Source organism: Orcinus orca, chromosome 21 (assembly GCF_937001465.1).
Source record: "Orcinus orca chromosome 21, mOrcOrc1.1, whole genome shotgun sequence".
Classification (NCBI taxonomy): Eukaryota; Metazoa; Chordata; class Mammalia; order Artiodactyla; family Delphinidae; genus Orcinus; species Orcinus orca.
Genome location: NC_064579.1, coordinates 21,779,258 through 21,794,683, shown reverse-complemented (window position 1 = coordinate 21,794,683; position 15,426 = coordinate 21,779,258). Strand labels below are relative to the sequence as shown.

At 39.2% G+C, this 15,426-nt stretch overlaps 1 protein-coding gene across 12 annotated transcripts in view; it reads left to right on the top strand.

Annotated features, from left to right (window-relative positions):
* SNX25 (sorting nexin 25) overlaps positions 1 to 15,426 on the top strand; it is a 110,413-nt gene that overhangs the window by 78,662 nt on the left and 16,325 nt on the right. For 6 of the 12 annotated variants that reach the window (XR_004478030.2, XR_004478029.2, XR_004478031.2 and 3 more), the window contains exons 7-13: positions 8 to 189; positions 3,111 to 3,242; positions 5,478 to 5,750; positions 8,694 to 8,858; positions 11,916 to 12,047; positions 13,376 to 13,492; positions 15,096 to 15,236. Coding sequence is in view for 8 of the 12 variants with exons in the window: in XM_033409253.2 (XP_033265144.1) it covers positions 8 to 189; positions 3,111 to 3,242; positions 5,478 to 5,750; positions 8,694 to 8,858; positions 11,916 to 12,047; positions 13,376 to 13,492; positions 15,096 to 15,236 (1,142 nt within the window). In the remaining 4 variants the exon portion in view is untranslated. The remainder of the gene's footprint in view (positions 1 to 7; positions 190 to 3,110; positions 3,243 to 5,477; positions 5,751 to 8,693; positions 8,859 to 11,915; positions 12,048 to 13,375; positions 13,493 to 15,095; positions 15,237 to 15,426) is intronic. The other 6 variants (XM_033409255.2, XM_033409256.2, XM_004281725.4 and 3 more) reach the window with 6 other exon arrangements.

Here is a 15,426-nt window from a genome sequence, read left to right as displayed (position 1 = left end):
ATTCAAGGTAAAGAGACTGCTGCCATGAAGGCTGATCTCCTGAGGGCCAGGAACATGAAAAGGTACATTAACCAACTGACTGTGGCAAAGAAGCAGTGTGAGAAGAGGATCAGAATCCTGGGAGGCCCTGCCTACGACCAGCAAGAGGATGGGCCCTTGGATGAGGGGGAAGGGCCTCAAAGCCAGAAGGTGGAACTTTGTAGTTTCTTGTTTTGCCGTTTCATATTTGTTACGAACACGGCTTTAATCACATAGACAATCTTTTCACTTCTTGGTATTTAACCTAAGACATATATTCCAGCACATAGACTCACATGTTGTTCTTGTAGGGCTCTCAGTCCATCTTTCCTTCTTGACTTCCATACTGTTTTTAGTTTGCTAAATTTTTTGGCCTGAATACAAATCAGGTAATTTCTTAAAGAGAGTAAGTATTTTATTATAGTTAAGAAGCTGTGCTACAGAGTCAGAAAGCCTGGCTTTTAATCCCAGGTCTGCTGGGGATTGACTTTGGGCAAGTTAGTTAGCCTCTCTGTACTCTATTTATAAAGTAGGGTTAACTGTACATACCCTACAGGGCATGATAATCATTAAATTAAACAATGCACATAAAATGGTAAGTATGGTACTTGGTGTATAATGAGCACTTAATAAACATTTGTCATTACTGGCAGTAATTATTCAGGGGTATGTTTAGTGATGTTATAAATGTAAGAGGAACCCAATTGTGGTCTCTCCTTTTGGGATAAAACATTAGTCCCAAGATCCTAATTCTCCACAGTCTCGTTAGTACGCCGTAGATAGTCTCATGAGTGTATCATAGGTATTCGGCAGCTAGAGAATCTTGGGCCTGGGTCCCTCTTGGTAACATGTTGGGGATATTAAGAGCACATTTACTTACTCTTCTAGGCCTTGTGGTCCTTTTGAGTGCTTAGGGGGTATATTTCCTAGAGAAAAATTAACCTGCTGGTCAAGGGGTAATACACACAAAACATAAAACTAAGTTAATAGAGTATGCATCATGAAACCAGATCCAGTGGGTTTGGGAGATAGTGAAAAAGGAGTAAATAAAAATCCCTGAGGGGAATAAAGAACAATCTGCCTTCATAGGCTACCTTCCAGCCTGAAATACTTCATGGCCTTCGGCATATGTGACATCCACCAGGACAATTTTTTGTCTTCTGCCCAGAGATTATTGATTGTGGCATCAGCCCTCCCAGAATTTACCAGAAGTCTTAGGACAGAAGGAAACGTGCTGATCCAACAGAAGGAAATTAATGCAAGAGCACAGTGTTTGCTATATGGAAGCCCTTAGTAAATGTTAATTGGTATTACATTGTCTCTCTCTCTAGATATATATTTTTTAATCATATATTTAGCAGTAGTGTCAACGTGGACCTACCCAGTCTTTTCTTTCCATTTCCACACAACAGGCTCAGAATTACTGAGATTAGTTCATCTTACATTAACACAATGAGATTGAGTTCATCTCACGTTAACACATTTGACTCAGAAGTGTGCAGTCTCCTTATCCTGGTGACACAGACCCACACCGTTAGTGTAGGTGTGAATCAGTGAAAGGCTTATGCAGGCTTCAAGAGAAAATAGAAAACAAATGGAGTAGAGAACTTGGTTAATTCACCAGCTAAGATATGAGATATATCAGATGTTCAGTTAGACTTGAGATATATTTGCTGTCATTTATTTGCATATATTTGCACTTTTAGAACTAAACATAGAGTGTTCATAAGACACAATAAAAGAATCTAAAAGTGGCTAATTTAGAAGATGTTTTGGACTTGATTTTGCAAATATGTGGATTTGTATCTAACTTGAAATTCATTTCAATCCATGAAATTATACTGGGAAGACTTCCTTAGAATTGTTGAGAGTCTTTCCTGCTCAGCTCCTCCCCATGTTAAAAATGGATTGCTGTCTGAGTGATCTGTCATTCCCAGCCAGAGTCGACATGGGAGCCTTCAGACTTCTTTGGAGCCTGTACAGTTAGGATTTGTACCGAAAAATGCTTCGCTGGTAGGTGTACATAAAGTGAGGATACATGCTACGGTCTCCCAAAGTTAGTAAACTAAATCCTAAATATTAATGGTCTGTAGCAAGGGATCACTTTTGATTACTTAGTTATCAAAAGTTATTAGAAAAATGCCTGCCCCTTTCTGTCCACAGAACAGATTGAGGACTTACTGTCAGTGGCAGAAAGAGTTGAACATGCATTGATCATATGCACCTGATTTTAGAAAGATCTTAACTGGTAACATTTCTGAAATTTTTCCAATTGCCACAATATTAATTTTAAAAATCTTAAATGTAAGTTTTCTTTTCGTTGCAGTATACATAGACATCATTTTTATTACTAATTAATAACTAAGGATATAGGAGTTAAACTCCTTCTAAATTAATTTGAGGCATTTCTCCTAGTTGAGTCATGAATTATGATGAAGCTCATCTGCTGTCCATACTCAAGATTGATCTCACTGTGTCTTCAGATAGTGGTTTTTCTTTTCTGTAAGCATTCAAAATAGTAAACAAAGGAGTAATTGTGATACATCTCTACAATAGTTTTATGGGCCAATTAAAATGCATACAAAAGATTTTTTTAAATGAATGTGATATTATAAACAAAAAGACAAGGTATGAAATCATTTGTAGATTTCCTCAGCTATATGAAAATAGGATGGAAAGCAAAAATGCCAAATTATTAGGCTCCAGCTTCCTGGTCTTTTATATATTTCTCTTCACTTTTTCTATTATTGGCATGATTGCTTTTAGCAATACATCCCATAAGGCAGGGATTTTTGTCTGTTTCATTTCCTAGAAATGTGCCTGATACAGAGTAGATGCCAAATAAAGCTTTTGCTGAATGAATGAATGATTAATAGAAAATTGGTATTTATTGAATATGTGCATTTTGAATATTCAGTAAACTTTTTAAATTTAAAATTTAGGAAGGTGAGAGAAGTACTCTATTACATTGACTATGAACTTAGAAAATGAGACATTTTTTCCTGAATGTAGAAAGTAATCCATTGGAAGTTAAAGCAAACTGATATTTAAAATTTGATTTTTAAAAACTTTCTCTTAAATTTCCTTCATAGATTCTTCAATTCGAAGATATCTTGGCCAATGCTTCCTACCGAGAGCACTTTCGAACATACATGGAAAGGATGGACAAGAGAGCTCTGATTAGCTTTTGGGAGTCTGTGGAATATTTAAAGAATGCTCACAAGGTAGGATATATAGGCCCAAAGGAATATTAATCACTAGCTGATGAAAACTTGTATGTTAGGCAGTATGTCTGTGTTTCTTAATCAAGCTGTAAGATAAGATACATTAAAAGAATACTTTAAACCAAATATATTATCGGCATTATGTTCTAGCCCATAATGGTAAATAGAATTAGATTTCATTTTTACAAAAAGTGCTTTTGAATGTGTAGTCAAGGAAAAAAGATTTACAAATATTCCCAATTATTGAATTTAGTTTCAGGTAGTATTTCTTAACCCATTATAAAAAAGGCATATACTTGTTACCCACATGGCTGTTACAATAAATTTGGTCTTATCACCTATACTTCAATCTCATAACCTTGTTATTTTTAATATCATAATGTGCACATTTTACACAACTGTCCTCCTTTTATTTAATTTAAAATATGATTGTGTTAAGCAAGACAAAAAATAATTTTTGGTCACAGATGCCTATTACAGCACAAAGCCCAACAATAAGCATTGTGTTCTGCACTTGGCAAGTTCTCAATATATATTTAAGAGTTAAATTGAAGAGTGTGAAATATATGTGTGTGTGTGTATATATATATATATATGTCTAAAAACATATATAACAATATGTACAACATATATAATACATGCATTTTGAGAGGCTTATTTATTTTTAACATTTTTATTGGAGTGTAATTGCTTTACAACGGTGTGTTAGTTTCTGCTTTAAAACAAAGTGAATCAGGTATACATGTACATATATCCCCATATCTCCTCCCTCTTGCGTCTCCCTCCCACCCTCCCTATCCCACCCCTCTAGGTGGTCACAGAGCACCGAGCTGATCTCTCTGTGCTATGTGGCTGCTTCCCACTAGCTAGCTATTTTACATTTGGTAGTGTACATATGTCCATGCCACTCTTGAGAGGCTTATTAAAGTAAGCATAAACAGCACTATGTACATTAAATTACTCATTTGCACTTCATATGAATGTTGCTAGGACTGAATACCAACTTAAAATACATCATAAATTACAAACTACTTTGGTTAAGGAACTAAATCCAGTCTCATAGTATTTTTAAATCTTCTTAGGAATGTCTTTCATTGTTCATTTATAAGCCACAAATTACCTCATTTTACTCAATATTATATTTGCCAACTTTATTACATATTTTATTTACCAGACTTGACTACAAGCTTGACTTTTGGCTGCTCTCAGAGGAATATTGAAAAGAGCAATCTAAAAAATTTTCCTAAACTACTGATGTCAATGTCAATGCAATAAGAGGATATAGCTTCCTCAAATAGCTGTATTTTGACCTAGCAACACTGATTTGGATGTAAAACTTCCGGATTGTTTGTTATATTCATAATATTCGTTAAGTCGTTTGTCTTCATTTTTGCTACCGTCGAAGACTTTTCATAACATTTCTAGAGTTAATAAGATGTCTATAGCGGCAATGTAAAGGTTACGTTAATGAGATGTTTGCACTTCCGAATTAAGCTTAGTACACTTAGGCGGAGACCTTGTTTAAGACCAAGCTGTGTAATACAAGCTTGATTACAATGTAGTAAGTCATCATTCTGAAGAATATTTCTCTTGCTTTCTTTAATTATACAATTATTATTTTTGTGGTACGCGGGCCTCTCACTGCTGTGGCCTCTCCCGTTGCGGAGCACAGGCTCCGGACGCGCAGGTTCAGCGGCCATGGCTCACGGGCCCAGCCACTCGGCAGCATGTGGGATCTTCCCGGACCGGGGCACGAACCCACGTCCCCTGCATTGGCAGGCGGACTCTCAACCACTGCGCCACCAGGGAAGCCCTAATTATACAATTATTATATTGACTTTCTTCTGGAGTGAGAAGTTGGCATTTCTAATTATTTTTACTGGATGAAAAAGTCATACTGAATTTAGCTGATCAATTGTATTCCTGTGGAACTGAGATTTATGAGAAGGAATCCACTGCAAGAAGAGAACTGTTCTCATTCTTATTTTTTTCCTTCCAGCATTAAAAAGAAATTACATTTGTTAACTGTTCAACGTAAAGTGTTCCTTTTAAGGAACCAGTTGTTTTTTCAGGGTCTGACACTCACCCCTTGGCCCTGAATGTGCCCACAAAAGCCTTTGCACACTCATCCTACATTCTACATGTCTCCCTTCCACCTTTAAAATGCAGATAATTCAGAAGAAAATAGTTTTTCTCAGAGATGGTATTACTTTCTTCATCTTCCTGTCTTTTCAGAACGAAATTCCACAATTAGTTGGTGAAATTTACCAGAATTTCTTCGTGGAGAGCAAAGAAATATCTGTGGAAAAATCACTTTACAAAGAAATCCAGCAGTGTCTTGTAGGAAATAAAGGAATCGAAGTGTTCTGCAAAATCCAGGGAGACGTTTATGAGATGCTGAAGGATAGGTATTACCCTTCGTTTATTGTCAGTGATCTGTATGAGAAATTGATGATAAAAGAGGAAGAAAAGCATGTCTCCCAGTTGATTTCCAACAAGGATGAAATGGTGAGTCATGTTTAACTTTCTGCTCCCTTTTGAGTGGATAAGCTTTGAATATGATTATGTGGGTGCAGATTTTGTGAGCCAGATTTGGTGTGCACCTTTATCTTTTGGCATACAGCACTTTTTTTTTTTTAACATCTTTATTGGAGTATAATTGCTTTACAATGTTGTGTTAGTTTCTGCTGTATAACAAAGTGAATCAGCTATACATATACATATATCCCCATATCCCCTCCCTCTTGCGTCTCCCTCCCACCCGTCTAGGTGGTCACAAAGCACCGAGCTGTGCTATGCGGCTGCTTCCCACTAGCTGTCTGTTTTACGTTTTGTAGTGTATACGTGTCCTTGCCATTCTCTCACTTTGTCCCAGCGTACCCTTTCCCCTCCCCGTTTCCTCAAGTCCATTCTCTGCATCTTAGCATACAGCACTTTAAGTGGAACTTTAAGTTGAATTTCCTTGTTGCTTCTCGTCCTCACTTCTGTCTTTGTCCTTCTGACCAGCTGGGTACCACCAGCCGCTGCTGAGTCAGAGACCGCCCCCTGCTCTGTCTGCCTGAGACACAGCTGGGTTTGACTCCTGAAAAGTGAGGGCAGAAATTCTGTGGGGTGGGACATTTGTGACCAAGTAAGAGAATCATTAGCACAACAGTCCAGCTGGAGAACAGACAAAAAGGATGGGGAAGAAATGAGGAGAGGTAGAGGATGCAGGAGGAGTCTGCAGGAAATATTTTGGAGTTTAAAAAAAATCAGATGAAATTAAGATGTTTTGAAAGAAACCTTGTCCAGCCATACCTGAAGTCTGATTTTCTTATAGTGTCCTGGGTCATTTTGGATAGCCCCAGTTGCCGTCTCCCTTTTACTACTAATGACCTATATGAGTTTGAAGGTTTTGAAGGTACAAAGGAAAAATGTTTTAGAATCACCTTATATAGAAAGATTGTAATTTATCTTGGATTCTTTCTTTCTGTCCAGTTCACTGTATCTCAAGCCCTGAGGAATCAGGTACTTGTTCATGATGGTATTAGAAGCAGATGTCTCTGAACTGTTGGTAAATTCATTCATTCAGACTTTTGAAAAAAAGTTTTGTTACCTGGTTCTCTACATTTTCAGTGTATAAAACCACTGAACTAATTGGTCCAAAACTCGTTACTCCTTGCATTTTATTTTTAGGATAGCACAGCTAAAACAAACCGATCTCTCTACCTCAGAAATTAAAATGGTTAATATTCAAATGTTGTGAAAAGTTTTGTCCAAATTAATACCCAACAGATAAACTGAATAAGGACTTGAACTGACAGTTAATATGAAAGGTAATAAATAGTAAACAAACGTGAAAAAATGTGCATCTTCACCCAGCATTCAGAGCAGGGTGGTGTGTATCACTGATCTTTTGAAAGCTCCTACTCTTTGTTGCAGTAGTCCCACTTCTAGAAATTTATCCTATGAAAAGAACTAAAATGTAGGAAAAAAAAAAGTTTATGCACAGTGGAGTTTATTTTAGGTTTTGGGAAGGCAAAAAAGCAGAATCAACCCATAGCAGTAGGGATATGCCTCAGTATATTATCAATTCATAGAATACTATGCAGCCATAGCAGTTATAACTTGGAAGACTACAATACCCTCAAATATACAGCCTTGTATATTATGCGAAAAAGGCAGAATACCCTCTTGAATGTATACAAGGAGTAGGACGATGTCATAATATATATACTCATGGACAAGGATTAGAAAGAATATACAAAAATGCTTGGTGTTCTGGGATTATTAATACTTTATTTTTCTTTGAAAAATTTCTTTTACTGTTTGTTACAATTAATAAAAATCAGACAAAAAAATCTGGAAGGAAGTTAAGGAGTAAATGAACCAGAAGACAGTTCTCAGCAGTTCTTTTCATGCTGTTGCTGCTCATGAATCTAATTACTAATATGCTATTTGCTGGTAATCTGTTCAGGTTTTTCCAAACTCTGTGGTCCTTTATGAATCTTAAGTCACTTTCAATGCTAACCATTTTACTTGTAAAATAATCTACCTGTTGATTAGTAAAAATAAGGACTGAGCAAAGTGTATACTGAAAATACTTTCACTAGTGGGAATTTGGGAATTCTATTTTAATGTATTCGTAGGTTCTGAAGATTAAGACACGCACATCTTTTTTTAATTTATTTATTTTTATTTATTTATTATTTTTGGCTGTGTTGGGTCTTCGTTGCTGTGCGCGGGCTTTCTCTAGTTGCGGCAAGTGGGGGCTACTCTTCGTTGCGGTGCGGTGGCTTCTCTTGTTGCGGAGCACAGGCCCTAGAGCACGGGGGCATCAGTAGATGCAGTGCATGGGCTCAGTAGTTGCGGCTCGTGGGCTCTAGAGCGCAGGCTCAGTAGCGCACGGGCTTATTTGCTCCGGGGCATGTGGGATCTTCCCGGACCAGGGCTCGAATCCGTGTCCCTTGCATTGGCAGGCAGATTCTCAACCACTGCGCCACCAGGGAACCCCTTTAAAATTCTATTTTAAAGGGACACGCATGAATTTTTCATAATATTCTTAGGAGCCCAAAAGGAAGCCAGGTCTTAGTGTTTTTTGTCAAAATTTAGGCACAGAACATTTGGGTTGAGCTGGGAAGATAACTCAGTTGCCTTCCTTGTTCTGTGCAGGTTCCCTTGGGTATACTATTTGGGAAATAGTGGTGTGGCCTTTCGCTAGGCTATTAAATGTTTCTTTTTTTTCACTGCAATTCCAAATACCAGTTACTTTGATTCTAAATATTGATCCTTTGCTTTTTCACTTAGCTGAGAAAAAACAGTCCACTTCTAGGCTTTCTACCATGGATTCGTAGTGGAATCCAGTGCTTTGGAGCAGTGTATTGTAATGATCTAGAACCTATACTATAGGTAATACTTAGGGAATATTCCACCACTATAAGACATGGTGGTTCATGTGATGTTTTCCCCCAGGACCCGGGAGGTGAGGCTGGTGAGGAATCTGTGGATGACGGTACCAGTCGGATTAATGAACAAACCAGTTTTGCTGTAAACAAACTACGAGAACTAAATGAGAAACTTGACTATAAGAGGCAAGCTCTAAATTCTATTCAGAATGCACCAAAACCTGACAAGAAGGTAACTCTTCTGCTTTCGAGGTTGTCTTTAAAAGTTTCCATTTTTCTAATTTGATAAATAGTAGTTTTCAGTTTATGTTGAGAAGTGTTTCTTTAAAAAGAATTTCAACTCTAAGATCCATTGGCTTTTTTTGTTTTTTGTTTTTGTTTTTGCTTCTAGTATAGAATTAGCAAAGCATTTGTCTTTTATCTATTATGATTTGGGGTTCTTTCCCATCCTCAGCTGTAACTCTGTGTCTTTTGTCCGACTTGCCTACAGTGCCTTTGGGGAAGGGGCTGAGCTTCCCCTTGTGCCACAGTTGTTTCTGGAAGTGAGTTAACTCTGCAAGGACAGTCTTAAAAATTTTTTTTCTTTTGAACACTGCAAGTACAACTTAGAGCACCTCACAGAATTATGCAAGAAATACATTGTTTCGCTAGAAACCAACAGAATTTGAAAGTTTAAAAAATGTAAACAGCATCTCACTGTGGCATTCCTCACACCCAAGGGGTGGTGTGGCTTTCTGCTTTGTGTTCATGCCCCTTTGGTCGAAAAAGGAGGCTTCCCTAATGTAGGGAGGCATGGCTGGCACTCCTTGCTTCCCCAAAGTGATCTCCTCTGGCCCTTTTCGAATGTGCGTTCAGAAGCCTGAGCAATGAGTAAGTGCAGGAGGCTGTGCTGGTCACCATGAAGAATCAGTGAAACAGAGTCTAACACCTGCCCTTGGGGAGCAAATGTGCTGACTGTGGAACCGAACATTACAGCCCTTACTGATGATAAAATGCAGGATGTGCTTCCTGCAGGCTTTCTGAGGAGGGTCCTTGTGGGCTGCATGTTTAGGAGAGTTGAACATGCAGCCATGAGGCAAAGTTGAGGCAAAGCTGCTGTCCTCAAACTACAGAGTTGCATAACCTTATAGGTTTTCTCATTAAAAGAGATCCAAGGAGATGGTGAGCATAGAATTTTTTAAAAATTATTTATTTTTTAAAATTGTAGCCAAGTATACATAACATAAAATTTACCATGTGTACAGTTCACTGGCATTAAGTATGTTCACATTGTTATATAACCAGCACCATCCATCTCCCGAATTCCTTTTCATCTTGCAAAACTGAAACTCTATACCCAGTAAACAGTAATTCCCCATCCCTTACCCCCAGTCCCTGGCAACCACCATTCTCCCTTTGCCTCTTATGAATTTAACTACTCTAAGTACCTCCTGTGAGTAGAATCATTCAGTGTTTGTCCTTTTGTGACTGGTTTGTTTCCCTTAGCATAACGTACTCAAGATTCATCCATATGGTAGCATGTGTCAGAATTTCATTCCTTTTTAAGGCTAATATTCAATTGCATGTATATACAACATTTTGTTTATTCATTTATCCATTGATGGACACTTGGTTTGCTTCCACATTTTGGCTATGGTAAGAAATGCTGCCTTGAACATGGATGTACAAATATCTCAAGACCCTGCTTTCACTTCTTTGGGGTATTGCTGGGTCATATGGTAGTTCTGTTTTAATTGTTTAGGAATCTCTGTATTGTTTTCCATAGTGACTGCACCGTTTTACCTTCTCACCAGCAGCACATAAGGGTTCCAGTTTCTCAGTATCCTTACTGGCACTTGTTACTTTCTGGGGGTTTTTTTGTTTTTTTTTTTTTGTGGTATGCGGGCCTCTCACTGTTGCGGCCTCTCCCGTTGCGGAGCACAGGCTCTGGACGCGCAGGCTGAGCCTGCGTGCTCCGCAGCATGTGGGATCTTCCCGGACCATGGCATGAACCCGTGTCCCCTGCATCGGCAGGCGGACTCTCAACCACTGTGCCACCAGGGAAGCCCACTTTCTGTTTTTTGATAGCATTTGTTCTAATGGGTGTGAGGTGGTATCTCATTGTGGTTTTGATTTGCATTTCCCTAATGATTAGTAATGTTGAGCATCTTTTTATGTGCTTTTTGGCTATTTGTTTTCTCTGGAGAAATGTCTATTCAAGTACGTTGCCCATTTTTGAATCAGGTTGTTTTTTGTTGTTGAGTTTTAGGAGTTCTCTATATATTCTGGATATCAGCCCCCTATCAAATAAGTGATTTGCAAATATTTTCTCCCATTCTGTGAGCTGCCTTTTTACTGTGTTGATAGTGTTGTTTGCACAAAAGTTTTAAAAATTTATGCAGTCCATTTGGCCTGTATTTTCTCTTGTTGCCTGTACCTTTGGTGTCATAGCCAAGAACTCATTGCCAATCCCGTGTCATGAAACTCCTCCATATTTTCTTCTGAGAATTTAATAGTTTTAGCCTTACGAGTAGGTCTTTGATCTATTTTGAGTTAACCTTTGTATATGGTATTATGTAAGGGCCCAACTCCATTGTTTTGCATGTGGTGATGATCCAGTTTTCTCAACACCATTTGTGGAAAAGACTGTCCTTTCCCACTTATGGTCTTGGCACCCTTGTTGAAAATCATTTGATCATATATGCAAAGGTTTATTTCTTGGCTGTCTATTGTATTCCATTGGTATATGTCTGTCTTTATACCAATGGCATACTGTTTTGATTAATGTAGCTTTGCAGTAAATTTTGAAATCAGGAAGTGTAAGTCCTTCAACTTTGTGGTTCTTCTTCAAGATTGTTTTGGCTATTCAGTTTCCCTTGAGATTCCACATGAATTTTAGGATGGATTTTTCTATTTGTGCAAAAACATCATTGGAATTTTGATAGAGATTGTGTTGAAACTGTGGATTGCTTAGGGTAGCATTGAGTCTTAGCAATATTTAGTCTTCCAGTCCATGAACATGGGATGTCTTTCCATTTACTTATGTCTCCTTTAATTTCTTTCATCAGTGTTCTGTAGTTTTCATCATAGAAGTCTTTCACCTCCTTGCTTAAGTTCATTCCTAAGTATTTTATTATTTTTATGCTATTGTAAATGGAATTGTTTTCTTAATTTCCTTTTTGAATTGTTCATTGCTGGTGTATAGAAACACAGCTGATTTTTGTGTGTTGATTTTGTATCCTGCTACTTTGCTGAATTGCATAGCATTTTAGATGGTTTCATGACTCCCAGGATGTTTTTCCTGTGGCAGATTGTTTCTAAGTTGAAGGAGGAAATAATTCTAATAGAGAAAGAACGCACAGAACTTCAGCTGCACATGGCAAGAACAGATTGGTGGTGTGAGAACCTCGGTATGTGGAAAGCCTCCATCACCAGTGGAGAGGTAGGTTTGTCTGCTTTTCTTCCCAGTTTATTAGGTATTTATTTCCAAAGTTTAAGTTTGACTTTATCAGACAAGATTTTGTTCCAAATAATTAAGGTTGGGAATAGAAAACTTATATTCATTCTTCTAGACTGCATTGGTCTTGCCTTCCTCACCCCGTATTTTCACTCTGGTTCATGACTGGGAGCTGTTACTGGGTTGCCTGGTGTAGATCTGATCTCCCTCCACTTCAGACAGAAAGTTGTCGTTGTTCATTGGAATCATAAGCAACTTTCAGATAGGAACAATTAATGTCCTTGAATTACCAATTTACTTTTCCACTGAGGGTTGAAATAAAATGGAAAGCACTGCTTGAAATTTGGAGATGAAGAATTTTAAATGTGTTTCTGATTGATCCGTCCTGCTGACTTCAGTGGCTCAAATGTCAATAGCTCTCAGATCTTTAATAATGAATATGTTTTCCCTTGAAGTAGAAAATATTTTGCTATTCTCTGAGGGATATGGGACAATAGTTTTCAGAATACACTGTATCCCTTTTCTTTTGTCTGTAAAAATAATTTCATTTAAAGGAAAGATATTTCTGTGCATTTACATTGTTAGTGTTGACAACTCCTTCCTTCCCACCTGCCCGACTGTCGAAACCTGGAGATGAAGGTCAGGTCCAGAGTACCTAGAGATGATGTTACTAAGTGAAGTAAGTCAGACAGAGAAAGACAAATATCATAATGATGTCAGTCATATGTAGAATCTAATTTTAAAAAATGATATAAATTAACTTATTTACAAAAGAAACAGACTCACAGATTTCTAAAAGAAACTTATGGTTACCGAAGGGGAAACATGGCGATGGGGCAGAGATAAAATAGGAGTTTGGGATGAACACACACACACTACTATATGTAAGATACATAACCAACAAAGACCTACTGTATAGCACAGGGAACTCTACTCAATATTCTGTAATAATCTATATGGGAAAACAATCTGAAAAAGAATGAATATATGTATATGTATATGTATAACTTTGCTGTACATCTGAAACTAACACAACATTGTAAATCAACTCTCCTCCAATAAAATTAATTTAAAAAAAAAGAGAAAGTCCGGTCCACCGTATAGCACACAAATGACAAGATCCTGAGTAAGTCATTGTGACTGTTTGGCCCCATCATTGCCTCAAATGGTTGGTCAAATACTCAGCTCCTGAGATTTGCAAGGGCCCACCTGCCCAACTTATGTGTCCATCCCTGCTTTTCCCGTCAACTCAGTGGCCTGACACTCTTACCGGGGGAAGGGCTTAGAATTCACAGTCTTAAATTCCCTTCTAGTTTAGGCAGCAACACCACGCATGTTCTCCAGGAGCCAGCCTGACAGCACACGTGTTGCGTGAGAGCTTACCAAGTGCCCTTAGTGTGTCTTTGGTGCTTGTTGAGCCTCCCTTTCAGGTGAGCTGCAGGGCCAGATACCTTTCTTGAGGGGAGGGGAGGGCAGTGGGGAGGGAAGGTTGCACAGAGCCTGGAATACCGTGTACAAACGCTTGGTCACCGCAGATGGAGTTGCCTCTGGGATGGACATCTAGGAAGGGGGGAGCTCAGGGGATGTGATGTCAAAAGGTAACAGGAGGCCCTTGGAGGGCAGAGAACACACATTCTGTCACCTTCTCACCTTTGCGTAGAGCTGCCTCTGACATTTCACAGTTTATTATAACTATCTTCCAAAGGCAAATACTGAGGGAGGGAGGAGAGGAGGAAAAACCCTCACGAGGCCCTTTTCCCTGGTGATCAGCTATCGCTCAGGGGCTTGCCGCGACCTTGGTTCCCGAAAAGATAACGGAAATGGACCCAGAGGGGTCACCTGACTGCCGAGAGTTCACGAAGCAGCCCCGTGTGCGAACCTGTGGAGGATGTGTTTGCCTCGTGCCAGCCTCCCTGGAGCTCTGAGAGGGCTGAGCCGCCGTGAGCTGTGTGCTCGCCTCCACCCCCCGTCCTCACAGGGGCACGGTGATCCTACCTGGTGGGGCTCAGCCGGTGCTAGGCAAGTTCGCTGTCTCCTTCCCTTGCCTTTCTGTTGATTCTTCATCTCTAATTTCGGTTCATGACACTAATTCAAGCTTAGATTCAATGTATTTCCTTTTCGTTTCTTCTCTCATCCATTTACATGAAGAGCAATGGTGGCTATTCTGAATTATGACAGGGTGTGTGTGTAAGTGTTTAAGAATTACCTTAAGTTGGGAGGTAGGGGAAATTAGGTCTCCCAATGTGAAATTTCTCGAAAATGGAAATCACAGCTTGTGGAATCCTGTACTAAACTGGGGAAACCCTCATCCTTCTCTGAGAGAGGTTTTGGTCTCTCACACCTGTTCGCTTCCTGTTAATTTGCTTTTTCAAGGAAACCCAGTTAGGATGTTAAGTCTGCTATGTTAGTTTTCTTTTGCTGCACAACAAATTACCACACATTTCATGGCTCAAAACATCACCCATTTATTAGCTCACAGTTGTGTAGGTTGAAAGTCCAGCGCTGTCTGACTGTGTTCTCTGCATCGTAAGGCTGAAATCAGGTTGTTGGCCAGACTGAGTTCTTGTCTGGAGAATCTGGGGAAAATCCACTTCCAGGTCCATTCAGGTCATTGGCAGGATTCAGTTCCTGGTGGTTGTGGGACTGAGGACTCTGTTCTTTTGCCGTCAGCACGATGTTGCTCTCAGTTCCTGGCAGCACTCCCAGACCCTTTCCGCATGGCCCTCTCCATCTTTACAGTGGCACATGTCAGACTTTTCTCGTGCTTCCTCTGATTCCTCTTCTGCTACTCGCCAGAGAAATCCCTCTGCTTTGAAAGGGCCCACATGGTTAGGATTAGGCCCTAGTTTAAGGTTGCTTGTCCATGTGACATGCCCTAACTGCCAGAATAGAACCCATCATTTTCAAGTCCTGGGGACTGTGTGGTGCATACATGCCAGAGAGAGGGAGATCCTGGGGGACACTTAAACGTCTTGCCTACCGTATCGCTCACTGTGCTTTTCGTTGCTGTTGTGTTCGTCTGTTTTTTCCAAGGTTACAGAAGAGAATGGTGAACAAATGCCCTGTTACTTTGTCATGGTAAGCTTACAAGAAGTTGGAGGAGTTGAAACTAAGAACTGGACAGTCCCCAGAAGGCTCAGTGAGTTTCAGAATTTACACCGGAAACTTAGTGAGGTATGAATTCTTGTGAACACAGATTTAGAATAACTGAAGAAGAGATTTAAGAGCTCATTTCAATTTTTACACACAAAGAAACGGATTCATCTTTCTCCTTTGCTGTTGATACTGGCAAAGTGGTATTTTCAGCTTGACGTTTAGAAATTTACTTGAAGATCAACCATCTAGTCTAGTCTAAATCCTTCAG